The following is a 15304-nucleotide window of genomic DNA, read 5'->3' as shown; positions in this document are numbered from 1 at the left end:
ATTTTACAACTGCTTCTACATTCCTGATACGTTAGAGTATAACACCTCAAAATTGATCGCCTACCTTGGCACAAAAAGAGCACCTCTGAACATATGCAGATTCTCACTGTAACTGATTACATGTACCACCATGGCTGCAGAAATAAAATGAGAGTCTGTTTTGCAGCACTAAAACTGAACATGATTACTGAGAAATCAGCTTTTTTACTACCCCTCCCCCATTTTTAAAGTAAACATTTTTTTTTTTAAATGTGTATCAGTAACCTTATGCATGTCGGGCCACATGGTACTGACTTATGAAAAAAGAAAGAAAAAATAAGGAAGCAGTGCCTCAGTAACCACTAGCATCAGCTCCTGCTCCAGACACTTATGCAAATCCTGCCTGCTGCTTCCCCCATCACCTACCATTTTCTGGGTGGCCATTTGGAGGGCTGTTGGGCATCAGGGGTACTGGAGTTTGACCTTGAGATCCAGCCTAGCTACACCACTGCTTACTTCTCCATCATAAGTCTGCTTATCCTATGCACATTTTCCTAGCCTTCTCAAGCTGCTGAAGCCCATCCATTTGCAGTAAGGGAGGGTAAAGTATGTGTTCCAAAGGGCAGATATTGAAAAGATTCCATCAATCTCCCCAGAGCATTTCCCATTATTATGATTTTTTTGGCCTCTCTTTGGTCAATCCAGAATCAGTATCACTCAGGTCAGAATTCTAGATTTCACAAAGGACTGCCCTTCCAGCCATTCATAATAGATGCAGAAAGAATCCCTCGATCTACAAATCAAATCAAGTAGAAATGCATGTGTGTGATGGCCCTTTATCAGCCTGAGGTATACATGTATCAAGAAGGTCCTATGTGTGTTGGCTTTTGATGTATCTAGTTGGTTACACATTTTACTATCTCTGAATGGTAACTAAGTTGTGCTAAACAGGAATATACAGTAAGTGTCAAATGTTACTAAGTGTTGATAACAACAAAGGTAGTCTTGGACTTTCCCACCTTCTATTACATTGTTTTTCATTCACAGAGGCATGCCATCATTATCACAATGTTGCTGTTGAAGCAAATTTATTATTAAAGGCTAAAAAGAACTCTTTCTTTCTATCTATCTGTCTTTCTTTCTTTCAATATAAATTGAGGATAGGCATTAGTGCATCAATTATCAACCTCTTTTCTAAATGTTTGGTGTGTTATCACAGAGAACAAGCTGCCATGGATTTGTTTAGTGGAAATTTTGTTCTATATCATCTAGTACTCTATGCTGAAAAATAATCCTATCGCTTTTAAAATGTAGTGTAACCCTAACCTTTTTTTTCTTCCCAAGATGGGTGCAAGGATTCAGCAACAGAAACATTGGCTTTGTCAACAGCAGGACAGTCTGTTATCCTTGTGGCAATTACATCATTTTTATTAACATCGACACGCAGGAGAGGTCATTCTTACGGTGTCGGCATGGAAGTATAGGAGCCTTTGCAGTGAATGCAAACCAGAATGTTGTTGCCTTTTCTGACCGGCAGCTGACTCCTGCAATCTGTATCTACAGTTTTCCAGGACTAAAGAAAGTGGCCAAATTAAAAGGTATCTCTGAGGGTATACACATGTTTAGCCAAAGCCATCTTGAAATTAAAACTTGCTTTATGGGATTTGGTAAAAACTTGAAAAAAATATGTAGAGAAGAGATCTAGGATCAGTGTTCATAATCTTGTGCTGCTTTATTCCTTAGCAATCTCATAAATGTTTGCCTTGCCTAAATTTATTCTTTTATGGGGATATATACATTTGTTTCTAAAAGTGCAATTCCTTACACATATAGACAGAAAAAGACCTATAATTCCTAGCATGTTTAGGATTATAATCTAAATAAAATGAATATGAAAGATGTGGGAATGATAGCCCCAAATAATTATACAATGGGACCAAACTTTTTTCAGTTCAAATATGTTCCTCAATAAGCCCAGTGTGAAGTCTGCAGAGACTTGTTTTGTGAATTCAGTGAAAATGGAGCAAGATGGAAGGCAGTATGAGAGACCAGTTAAGTCCGCTTCCATAAATAAATAAATAGCAAATATAACCTGGACAATGCCGTACATACTTTGGTTATCATTATGGGGTCGTGTAAAATGCTGTGAGTGGTATGTGTTGTGCAGTCTTTATAAAAAAAAACTGTTTGAAATCTTCAATTTTGTTTAAAAATGCAGTGTCTGTTTAGTTTCAGGAAAGGGTTCAAGCATATAGCTCATTGCACTGTTAAATGACTGCACTGGCTTCAAGCCATATTCCAAGTGTCATGATGTAGGCTGCTTAAGGAAATGCTTGCTTTCTTACTAGTCTCCTGCACATTGAGATTCTAAGAAGAGGGTTTTCTTTCTGTCCCCTCTTTGCCAGACGACGCACAGAATTTCCTCAGTAGCTGCACTTTCTTTATCTGTGGACACCCTCTCTCAGGAAGCCTCCCAGGCGAGCTCTAACCTCATCCTCCCAAAAGTAGAGATGATCTTTTAATTTTAGCAAAGATGGCAGATACTGGTTTAATGTTGCAATCCTCAGCACAATTATGAGAGAGGAAACAACTAGTTATCCCCTTGTACGCTTCTAATAAATTATATGCAACTTAACTCTGAATAAACCAGGGCGACTTATTTTATACAGTTATGTGTATTTTATATTGCTATTTATGTATTTTAATTTATTTATTTGTAAGCTGCCCCGAGGCTTTGGCAAATGGGGTGGCCTAGAAATTTTCTAAATAAATAAATAAATAAACATGCAAAGGAGTTCACCGCATGTCCGGTTTTTGATATCACTGTTCTTTTGTTTTTATGGGTTTATTTTTTTATGGACTGTCATTTCAATTAACTCTTATGCTTTGTTATTGATTATTATCTTTGTAAGCTTCCTGGAGACCATGTGGTAGTAGAATAGAAATGTTTTAAGAAATCACCACCCGATCAAGATCTTTCTTCACTGAAACATATCATGAAATTAACCACAATGAGACTTCTCATTAACAGACTTGGCCCTGTGTTTTATGCCATGTGCAAAAAGTTTGAATAATTCTTCTTATTCAAGGAGGGATACTGACTTTGAAAATTTCTGAATGAGAAGGAATTTAATGTGAAGTAAGATTTTCTGAAATCATCCCATTATGATACTGTTCAATAAATGATAACGGTATCTTGAATAAATGCATTTACCTCACAGCCTTATGTGTAGCTACTCAAAAGGAAGCCCCACTGAGTCCCCTGGTAAATGGGTAGATTGTAATTTTAGAATGGAGCTCTGACAATGATTCCTTAATATCTTGAAAATAGGATTATAATCTTTTATTAATCCATTTGAAATATCTTTATTTTCTAGGTGCCATAAATGTAACCTCTCTTAAAATTGAGACAATCTTAAAATTGTCCATCTCTTCCTGCCTGCGACCTCAAACAAATTCCAAATCATATGTTCTTTTGGACCTCACAAGGTCACTGTCTCTCCTCCCTGAGGTGCCATCCACCATTTTAAAAGTGTGAAACTGATGTGGAGCCATGCTGGAGGAATAAATCCATTCTCAGGGATGCCCAATACTTTCAGTGGACAATCTTGGAAATATACACAGTTTTGTGTTTGTTCCTATTCATTTTTTATTTTCAAGTATTTTATTCACTAATATTGCTAATTATTTAAAAAGTAAGTAAGGATTTTAGACTACATAAGATGTGATGTGGGAGATCCATTTCATTATTTGTCTGGAGAAGCAGAAGCAGTCTTTAGGCCTTTGCATTTGTTGGACTGCCAGCCACTATCCGTCCAACTCCACTACAGTGGGAACAGTTGAAATAGATGTGTCCACTGTAATAATGATGTTCAAATAAAAGATAATGAGACTTCTTAGCATAACGATACGATAGGGGATGAAGTAAAACACCCAGTTTATAGTGTGAAGCATGCAGAGATATGAAATCCATGCTACTTTATATTCTAGGACAAGCCAGCCTGGACTATTCCTTGCTTGCATTCAGTTATGCAAGTCCTTACCTGGCCAGTTATTCTTCACTTCCAGAATTTTCACTTTCAATATGGTAAGTGTTGGACATGCTTTTATATGGACAGGGGTATGTTTCTTCCTGTGTCTTAAAATGGGTTCCTAGCTCTTGGTAGCTAGTTTTGCACTTCAGACCAAATAACGTTTCTTCATTGCGTATATAAAGCCCACCAGCACCTATTAACACATACTTATATGCAGACATGTAGCATGCACACATAAAGTCATACAAAACGCTAAGCCAAAATACTCAGAATCCTGGCATATCATTCATGAGCAAGTGTGCTCATGTACACTGCCCGATGGCACCCACTTGTCTCCTAATGCAAATAAAATGAGTTAAACTGATCAGGAAATTACCAGATTGGAAACACTTATAGTTACACTGAAGGAAGTCTTCCACCCTGTAACTCCACCAACAAGACAAGAGTTTGAAGTGAGTTTTTCAAGTGGCTTCCAGATCCAGGCTTGTTGGAGATGCAAGAAGAGAAACATGACATGGCAACTCTTGAGTTTTTCTTCATTAATATGTTCCTGGTTGGCTGAACTACTCCCATTTCCAGGAGAAGCCAAGAGGGAGTGATTGGGCAGCACTGACTGCTTATTAAGGCTAAGCCAGGTTTCTGAAGAATTTTGCAGTACTGCATTGTGTGACTATGGCCTTTTTCTACACTTATTCTGACTGCCTTCTAATTGATCTTTTACCTGAAAATTGCAAATCAAATTAGTACAACTGAAATCTTTAAAAAACCCTTGCAAGTGTAAATGATACCTCATTTATTCACTGTCCACAAACATAGCTAACAGTCTTCTATCTTCAGATAAGAATTGCCAGTTCATTAAATTAATACTTTGGCTTTTTTTCAGCTATAGCTATGAAATTCTGAAACGAATTGCTTCAGGTGGCATATCAGCTCAATTTCTATAATTTTTAGAAAAACTTGTAAAATGAATCACATCAGTTCTAGCAGATGTTTTGGTCCTTAATTGATCCTTGTTTGCTGCTTGACTTATTTTCAGTTAATACATTGCTGCAGGATTTTTATCTGATTGTTGGGTTTTGTTGCATCTATAGATTGTATTACGTATGATTTGTTTTAAGCTGCCTGAAGATTTTTGGGGAGACAGACTAAAAACTGGCAGAACATTAAAAAGTTTAACACCAAATTGTTTTGTTTCATTTTTGATTAGGAACTGGCACGAGAAAGTGCTTTTATGCAGTCAGTCACTGCCAGGGATGGAAGTATCTGCAATGAGTTTTAATCCCATGAGCTGGCACCAGTTGTGTATGTGTAATGGGACCTCTGTTACTCTTTGGAATATTGAAAGGAATAATGAAGAGCACATTTTGAAGTCAAAGTAAGTAACAGCTTTAACAACTTGTTGGGTTTCGTATGATTTTGTTTTTTACATGGAAGAAGTTTATTTTTATCCCAACTCTTTTATGCAAGTCTTTCAGAGTACTTTGCTATCTATGAAATGTAGAGCATGTTTTGACGATGGCAGTCTCTGTATTATGGTGCTACGAAACTGCATAATCCGTGGCTCATAGTGGAAAATATATGGGGGAAACTGTTCTTTGCATAGTATGAAGGCATGCTCTAAAAATAACATAAAGCCACCCTAATTTTTCCCTGGCTTTGGAAGCCAACTTTCTTGTATTTCTTGTTTTTCTAAACCCCTCTCCTTCCATGCCATTTCCTTTCATTGCTTCAGGCCAGTCAGGCTTCCTGCTGAAGATGGATCTTTAATGAATGAGGAAAACAGCTTCTTCTCCCATCCTAATGTCAGTGATCCTTATTTTGGCCCTTTGCTGCCCAATTCAGCCATTGCTGGCCTGGTAGGCGATGAAGCAGAAACATTTAAGGTTAGTTGCGTTTATAGTAAACAACTGCCACATTGTAATGGCATTGATATAAGGCAACACAATTTGTTACCTAACCGCTAATACAGTTTGGCAGAGAATAGTGAGCACTTTTTGCAACAAAATGTGGGTAATTGCAGTCAGTTTTGAAAGTATAATGTATACATTCTTAGTCATTGGGATGTTAGCCATTTTCTTTTTCTAACTGCTGGCTGCCTGAAAAAACTGCCTGGATTGACAGGTGTTTCCTCAAGGGGAAAGAAAAGTTAAAGAAAACTTATGAATGCTGTCAGTATCCGATCATTCATGCCAACTGACCATCTCCAGTGCAGTTGGAAACTTTTGCAAGTACGTTCATCAGTTCTGACCGTCTAAGCTGCTTTAGGTCCTCTTTAAAACTGGAGTTACTCCTGCTTTTATGGGCCCATTTCTAAATGACATGCTAGAAAACTCAGTAGTGGTTAAGAGTAATGTAACACCCAAATGCTTCCCTTTAGTTCTACAATCCTACAGATAATTACTCCTGGCTTTAAAACTATATGTAAATGTACTGCCAGTTGCCCAGATAAATGTTTATATTGTGTACAGTTCCTTATCAAATTCTAAATAAAAAATCAGGTTGAGAAATACTATTGATGTTAGCTTGCAGTTTCTGTATAACTGATTTGATTTTTTAAAACTGAAGCCTAAAGATGATATTCAGCCTTGTGTTCACCCTACCGTCCACTGCTGGACACCAACCTCTGATCTGTATATGGGCTGTGAAGAAGGATATTTTTTGAAAATTGGTGCAGACACATTCAAAGCCGTTATTGTCAATCAAAAACTTTCACCAGATGCTAAAGGTAAGAATCAGATTGAAGCCAAAGTTTGTCCCATTCTTTAAAAATCCTTGGAAATAAGACATAGTTCACAAAGCTGGGTAGACCACTGCCTCTTGTTGTTAAGACCTCATGTAATTCTTTTCCTAGATGACCTAAACGTGAGCATTTCACTTGATCCTCAAACTGAGTTGCAAATATATATAGGTCTGTTTATTTGCAAGACATGCATGTCAAAGGCAGAAATTCCCTTCCTCCCTCCCTCCCTCCCTTCCTCCCTTTTTTTCTTTCCCTTCTATTTATTTTTATTGTGAATTATTGGACATTGCCTAAATATGTGATTGAATGATTTCTTGATCTGAGGTCAGAGTCAGACATCTGACTACTAAGCTAGGGCTCTGTGCTCCAGTCCCCGTCCCCAACCCCTCTCCCTCAAGCTGGTGAGAAAACCATGTTAATGGCTTCCCTAAAGTTGAAAAATTGATCAGGAAGAGTCATCAATAGAAGTGGGAATGGAAGGAGATCGGATCACCAAGATATGAGTTACCCTGAGAGTGCTCCATCTTCTTTCTCTCCCTATCTGAGACATCATAGCTAGATGGTTAAAACTGGCCATCTAACTGAATTCCAGAACTGGAGGCAGAGTGGAGATCGCCTCTTCAACTTCTTCTTTGCATTAGGTTTGTTTATTTTCTGCGGAACTCAGTAACTAAAGCTCTTGGGTGGTAAACAACAATAATACACCACATTGGCTCTCCTCAGTCATGCATTCCTTTCAATATGCAAGTAAGGCTAGGTATATGGAGTCTCCAGACTGGTACCCTGCCATGTGCAGTGGATCATCGTAATCTTCAGTGTCTGAAGTGGCAAAATGGATTTCAGTAAAGCGGTGCATTCAGTACATTATATGAGTTTGCTTTACAGCTACAAGTAGATTGGTATAATGTGGAGTACTACTTTCTCTTAATTTACATTGAAACTGGCCCTAGCGGAGTTGTCAATACATTATATTGGCCACAAATGACATTTTTTCACTTCTTTTCCAGCAAAAAAGCGAGCAACTTTTCGATCGTTATCACACAGTTCCAGGAAAGCAGAAGGTATTTACTTTTAACACTAATTGCCTTTGCAGAAAAGCATCTGCCACTTCGGAGGATTATAATAGTATTCTTCTTGTAGATTGTTCTCTGGCAGAGCACAAGGGCTCAGAGACCTATATGAAACAGGAAAGTGATGTGGGACCTGGTATTTTCATCAAACTGTCCCAATCCCCAGCACTGCCAGTATAACTGGACAACCAAAACAAAAAGCAAATAAATAAATAAACAACAGCTGCCAGATGTGTTTGTACCCTGCAGAGGTTTTATGATACCTTTAAAATTAGCTGCAACTGACCGATAGTGCTATAAGCAGGAGCTATTTCCCCCTCTGTGTGAGAAAGGCAGAGTGCACGACAGGAATGTACATTGTTATCTAGAAGTAAATAAACTAATTATTGACTCCAATATTTAGGGACCACTTTCCCAGTGTAGTACAATGCACCCATACTCTCAAAGCCTTTCACCAGTTGAGTTAAGACATTTCTATGCCTACTGGCTTTTATTTGCTACTTGCTTGTTTTGTTTGACATTCTTTTGTTTATGGTATCTGCTACTGGTCACCCTTGCATTTTATTGAATGTATACATATTTTATATTATGCTCTGGTTTTAAATCATTGTGATCTATCCTGAGTGGTACATAGGCACAATAAAGGCTTAGATACACCTTTCCATATGAATGCAAACAATATAAATACAATTTCTGATTGTGCCACATCACTCTGTGGCATCACTGCCTTGCGCATGCTAGCCATTCATTTTAGAGTCTATGAAATCCAAGTGATAATGTTCAAAAGACTCATATTTTGTAAATACTTTACATAGCAGAAGGAAGGAGGGAAGCTCTAAATGTGGTCCTGCTTGCCATGGCACTTCATAAGGATGGACTCTACGCAGGTGGAAATGTAAGTCGTCATTCAGTAGAGTCTTACAGCTGCTGCTTGACCACAGGTCTGTGGAGCAAGTATAGAAGAGTACTGCCACACACTGAATTTTTACCATTGCATTCCCTTCCACAGAAACCAGGCTGTATTTTCAATGAGCTCAAGATGTCATTTCCAGGTCCCCACAGCATAGCTCTTGTGTTAGTTAACTGACACGTTCCTTTGAGATAAATAAATCCCAGGCCCAAACACTTGCAAGAAAAATATTTTAGAGACCCCAGTGTGTAACTCTGGGAATAAAGATGCCAAGCATTCAAAGAACCTCTTGTCTAGGGCTGTAAATACTAAGCAATCAGAGGAGGAATTTGATTTCACACATGGCTAACTTTGCAGTAGACATAATCGTATTGCTGGATATACTGGAAGGTCCCCTAGTCTAATCTCCAGGGCAGTATCCTCTGTACTCCAAACCCCTGTTGAACAAGCCCATCTCTTTCAGATTATCATGTGTCACAAAGAGAAACCAAGAGTAAACAAAAAAGTAACTATATACAGAGTCAGGAATATACACTTTGCTTTAAAATAAATTATGATGACTTGCCAGGACAAGCCAGATTTTGAGCCCCTCGTCTGCAACATCTCCATATCCAGCCTCTTGGGTCCACTCAGCAGTAATATCCCATCTGAGATATGGGCAGTGCTGGCAGGAGTGCTCATTCTCCCCAGTACCTGCCAAAGGGTGGCTTCACCTGGTATCCTGTTGGGTCAGTGCACACTGTGAAGCCTGGGATACAGCCAGCACTGCATGGAGTATCAATTTTGTGGTCTGTCGAAATCATGGCAATAAATCTAATGTGTGGTTTTGCTTATTTTCTCATAATGTGTTTGTGATGGCAGTAGTGGCAGTACTCCTAACATTTTCTAAGTATGAGTATGGTACAGGAATTAAAAAGGTAAGCATCTTTGCCCACAGGCATATATGTATGGTACAAATGAAAAAAGGAATGGGGAGGAAAGAACAAAGAAAGCAAATTCAGGTACCATACATACATAATTTCAGTAGTTAAATTAACAAATTTAATTAATTCCGCAAAATTTATGTACCCCTGTATTTTGGAAGATTCCAGAGTGGTGAAAAATAGAAGATAAACTGGTAAAGGAATTAAACATGTCAAAGACTAAGTCAATAAAACATTGGCTGGTTAATTCAGGAAAGTTTCATGCAACAAAAGTGTTTTCAAGAGGCACCAAAAAGGCAGGTTTTCCCAGAGAAATGGAGGCACCACACTGGAGGCTTTTCTTTGAGTGAATGCCAACTGGGTCATAGATCCATATGGAACCACCAGGAATGTGCCATCCAATGAACTGGAAAGAGAGAAGGTGCCCTTTCAGGTATCCTGGTCCCAAGTTGTTTGGCTTTCTAAACTAATACTAAAATGGGGGGGGGGGGGAGGGTTACTATATACAACTAAATGTCCAGATCCCATATTTATACGTGAACAGGGCAGACTCATAAAGATCAAGTGGGGCTGTTCCTTGTCCTGTGGAAGAAATATAATATGGAAAATTAATGGAAAGCACAAACCAGAATTGCAAACTGATTCTGGTGTTTAAGTTATGTTTTTAGTCAGAACTTAAACCACACCTTAGTGATTTCAGTCTTACGGGATATTGCAGTTTAACAAACCCCAGAAGCATTGCATTAAGGTCCATAAAGGATGGGCACAGGGGAGGCAGAACACATTAACAACATTTTTGTCAGACCAACACACAATTTCAGAAGTAACGAAATCAGTCCTACAATGGGGACATCCAGCAATATTGAATGCACATGATACATGATTCCTGTTCATGGCTCTGAACATACTGTATGTTTTATGTTTTTAGATTGTTTTTAATCTGTGCACTGTTGAGACAGCTGTTCTTATCAAACAATTTATAAAAGCCACAAATAAATAAATAAGGAACAAGCACCATACAGAAAAGACACCTTAATTTTTATTTAGCTGGGAGAAATCATGACCCATGACACTGTTCTCTGCACAAGTTTGTGTAATGTACCTTTATGTGAAACATTTTCAAAGGAATAGTAGTCATACCATGCAAAGCATGAGGTTCATTCTTCCCCTCCATCAGAAAGCTTTATTATTTCACTGGTCAACAAGCAAGATATCTTCCTTTTAAAAGCAGAGATGGTTTGGAGTTCCAATAATGCAATTCTGGAGTTGCACCAAATGCATGCCCAGAAGCTTGGCTTTGTAAGAGCCAAGCCAGATGAGACACTGGATCTATCCCTTTCCTTTCCTTTCCTTTCCTTTCCTTTTAAACCTTAGAGTGAGGATCTAATTGGATCGGGTTCCAGCCCTGGTGGATGGAAGGGGTTAACTTTTTCACTTACATTGCTATTTAGTATCACAAGAAGCTATAGATGGTTCTGGAAGAAATGGGCATACCTACCTCACCACTTAATTGCCCTGATCTATAGACTGTATCATGGACAAGAAGCTACTGTGAGAACAGAATATGGAGGAACAGAATGTTTTTTATATGCAAAGACATCAGACAAAGGTGTATTTTGCCTCCCTAAAAGAAGACATACAGTATAAGGAAAACTGGATTAGGATTATCATAGTCCTGAACTCATTCCACTTATCAGTGCTCCCATATATAACCCTGCTTTTGAAAAGCAGTTTTTAAAATCTAGAAGAGAGACTTACTGCTATCCAGCATCTCATCTAGTTTGGTTCCAAGTGACATTTTAAGAAAATAAGTGGTTGTTGTGGATGCCTACTAGTAATTATGCTGTTTTTGATATGCATGTTTTTCCACAGGATGGTTGTGTGCGTTGTTACAAATTGAAAGGCACAACTTTTCAGACAGAAGACTGCCTGGAAATGAACGAGCCCATAACAAATCTTGTATTCTCCCCTGACTATATTTACTTATTGGTAGAAACAGAAAAGGTATATTGTTCAAGACAAAAATATTACTAAATGTGATTTCTAGCTTTTATACTGATAGAGATTCTTTCATGCATCATAAAACAAGTCCGTAGTCACTCTAACATGGGAACATCCAATGGATATGAAGTACATGTGGGAGATGATGGTTATTAGATGATGCTGGGTAGATGACTTCCTCTAAGTTTAATACCTAACAAATATCAATGAGGAACAGGGTATGAAATTCAGCAGGTTAAGAGAGTAGGTGTAAGCTTTTAGAGCAAGTGTTACCATGGGCCGTAGCAGCATGTTTTTCCAAGGCTATAGATAACATTCCAACTTTAGAGAAGAAAATTGGAACACCAACTTTCTCTTACAGGAGGACAGTAGTGGCCTTTTTGGAAGGCAGAAAAGAACACATGGGCTAGTAAAGAGAAATCATTGGTTCTGTTGAGGCCATAGTATCCTCATCCTCCAACAATGCCCCTGATATGGAAGAGAACTTAGACCAGCTCTGAGGAATCTTGCCCCTTGAAATAGAAAATAACCCCACAGAGGGGAAGCAACAGGAACTCTTGTTCTTTTCATGCTGCTCATAAGCGTGCAACAAGGCTTTGAATAGATGAGGGCCTCCAAGATCAGAATACATTATGTGCTGCTACTCTTGATTCCTAATTTATACATCTAAAATTACTTGTGGGCATAAGCACCAGTAAAATCAAAGACAGTGATTACTTATGTTACTTATGTTCTTTACAGTTGCATTTTAGCACATATTTTACTTCTGGTGCTATAACCGAAAGGGTTTTCCAGATTTACATTTCACAAGGAAATGCTTTATTTTAGCCTAGATGCAGTTAGGTCTGGGCATCTGAGGCATCCAATAGTCCCAGCGAACATTATTCCTGACTTAGAATTCCTAACACTATTCCCAGCTTAGTAATGCTATTCCTGACATTGAGCTTCCTTGCATGAGGTGTTTAATCCTCCTAGAGGCTTCTTGCATTTTCTTTGAAGGAAAAAGAGAGCATTGTTTATATGTGGGTTTCCCTCACCCCCCAGAATGTTACCTTCTCTGTGCTCCAGTATTGAATATTATACAGTATACAGTATGTATAGTTATCATGAGCTATTGCTGAATTACAAAAGTATTTATTCTAGTTTGTTGCACCTTTAAGATTGATCACCTCATTATCCTCTTTTTCTTTAAAGCTGCAAGAATGGTTACAAAATGCAGGAGAGGCTCTGGAGGATAACAATGTCATGTAAAGTTGGCATCTCTCAACTTTGGTGAGAGAAGGATGATGAGTGCACAGTAGATGCCTCATGAAGTAGAAAAGAATAGCTTCGAAAGACTGCATGCACATTTCCTTGTGGTTATTAAGAACTAGAATATATTTTAAATGCATGGAGGATTTTCAAGTGCTGCCCAAAAGAGAACCATTTGGGCATTAGATAAGTTTGTCTGAGGAGAGTTCTACCACTGAAGAGGTCATCTCCTTAATAGCCTCCTGCTATTTCCCCTCATAGGGGCTGCTGCAGAAAGACTTCCAAAGAAGATCTGAATGTCTGGGTACTTCATATGTCCTACTTCTTATGAGGAAAGAGGCATAGCCATTTCTCAACGTGCAGTGAAAGACTAGAACTTAATCAGGATTACAAAGTAGTAGTCAAATTTCAATGGAATTACAAGTGCTCCAAAGATGAACTAGGTAGTGTGACAACCAGTTTTTCAAACTACTACAAGCATCCAGAAGGCAAACAATTACCTAGCAGTGTTACTCACTTTGAATTCAAATATTCTCAGGATCATTTATTTGAGAAAGATGAGCATATTTTATGAAAATAATCAAGAATATAGAACTGTATTGAATGCTTTCTTTTTCCTTCCAGCATTAAATTGTCATTTCTATTTAACAGGGTTCTGTCTGCATTTTTAATCCCAATGAGTCTGAAGTAGTTACTCTTTTATTGGATGCAAGTATAAGCCCGTTTGTAGGAGCTGATTTTATTGTTCCAGGAACCAAGCACTGTGTGGTAAGGAATTATCACTTTTATCAAATGCTAGAATATCACCCCCACCAATATTTTCAGAGTTCTAACAGTCCATAGTGCCATTATTATATTGCAGGCTTGCTTGGTAGAGACTATTGCAATCCCAATTTTAAATAAAACTTGAAACCTTTTACCTACTTTGATTATTTTAATATTTTACCTGATTTATTTTGCATAACATTCTAATCTAAACAATGCTATGAATCTAAGTAAACCACCTTCATTCAGTTCAGCTGCTGGAGAAGGAAGAGAAGAAATTTTTGTCATAAGTCTAACATTTCTACTTTGAGTACCATAAGGAAGAGTCATATAGAACATAGTCTCCAGAGTCTGGGCTGTGATAGAAATGTGTGTGAGTGACAGGAGTCACATCTTTTCTTACATAGCAGTTAAATTCATGTAGAAAAATGGTCATGTGTGAGGGTGGCCCTATAGAAGTATTGCTTCTACTTTATTCTCCACTTTACAGTTTATAGTTCATGTTCTTCATATATGCATGTTCTTCATATATTCATTATGGCAGCAAATCATTTACTGAGGAGTAAATGCTTTAGAATAAGTGGTTTTATGTTTATATCCTCTTCTGGAATAAGAAGAGGATGATAAACACGGACAGCCCTGATCACCCCAGATAGAATCTTGTCATTTTCTTTCCATTGGAAGCTATTCTAAAATACTCTGAATACCATCCAAGGGTTAAATGTGGGCTACAATAATCCAAGACTGAATAGAGAAGATGGAGAGTGTTGGAATTGTTATATGTGTTCCTTTAGTAGCTATGCTAGTTTCATGACTGTATCTTATCTCAGTCATCAGCAGTATAACGTTAAAGCCACTAAGGGTTAAAGAGCATGCACCTCTGAAAATGGAAATCTCCAAAATAATAAAGGACTCCTGAGAACTAGAGTGAACTCTTGTAATACTGGACCTGCTTATACAGGCGCACCACATGCTGGATTACAAGCAGGCTTTGGGGTTTCAATCCTGCCATCACAGCTGGACCCCAGAGACTCCTGTTTGAAATCAATACCAGCTCTGCCAGTTTTCATGGGAATAGATTGCCACTTTAGTTATGGCACCAACTAAGGTGTTGTCCTCTAATTATATGCCTAAATGGTGAGCTATCTTAGAGACAATGGGTTTAGACTGGTAATTGCCCTAACCATATAGAAAAGTTGAGGTTTGATTTTAAAAGCAAAGAGTAAAGAGATAGGTGAGCAAAATGGAGGGGATGGGTAAAAGGTATAGAACTTACCCCCCACCCCTGTGGTTTTTGCCACCTTCAAGTCCCTTTCCCTAAATGCTTTCTCAGAGTTGGGGTAAATCCTGATATCTTAATGAGATAAAAGTGACTTGAGGAATGAGTCTACTGGAAGGCTGGGGATGACTACTCTGTGCTTCCCACCTCCACATACATTTTCTTTCTAATTGGACCCTGCAGTTCCTTATATGATTGTGGAGCAGTTTCTTGTTTAATCACCCAGAATTGTGGCTATCACAATTGTTTGGCCTTTACAAAACCTTGTACAAAGCAAGTAGAGCACACCGATGTACCAAAGTGGCTAATATGTTGAGTCTTCAGCCTGCTTTTAAGTAGCACCTACTCATTG

General features: G+C 38.3%; 1 protein-coding gene across 1 annotated transcript in view; it reads left to right on the top strand.

The window, feature by feature from the left end:
• The window catches only part of CFAP43 (cilia and flagella associated protein 43), a 60415-nt gene that overhangs the window by 288 nt on the left and 44823 nt on the right, over positions 1 to 15304 (top strand). The window contains exons 2-10 of the mRNA XM_044431363.1: positions 1324 to 1577; positions 3970 to 4066; positions 5221 to 5388; positions 5746 to 5896; positions 6579 to 6738; positions 7761 to 7814; positions 8639 to 8718; positions 11529 to 11660; positions 13560 to 13676. Coding sequence (XP_044287298.1) covers positions 1324 to 1577; positions 3970 to 4066; positions 5221 to 5388; positions 5746 to 5896; positions 6579 to 6738; positions 7761 to 7814; positions 8639 to 8718; positions 11529 to 11660; positions 13560 to 13676 — 1213 coding nt within the window. The remainder of the gene's footprint in view (positions 1 to 1323; positions 1578 to 3969; positions 4067 to 5220; positions 5389 to 5745; positions 5897 to 6578; positions 6739 to 7760; positions 7815 to 8638; positions 8719 to 11528; positions 11661 to 13559; positions 13677 to 15304) is intronic.

The sequence above is a fragment of the Varanus komodoensis genome, unplaced genomic scaffold, assembly GCF_004798865.1.
Source record: "Varanus komodoensis strain SLA01 unplaced genomic scaffold, ASM479886v1 scaffold1, whole genome shotgun sequence".
Classification (NCBI taxonomy): domain Eukaryota; kingdom Metazoa; phylum Chordata; class Lepidosauria; order Squamata; family Varanidae; genus Varanus; species Varanus komodoensis.
Note: the sequence above shows the minus strand (reverse complement) of the source record. Positions and strands in the feature narration are given on the sequence as shown.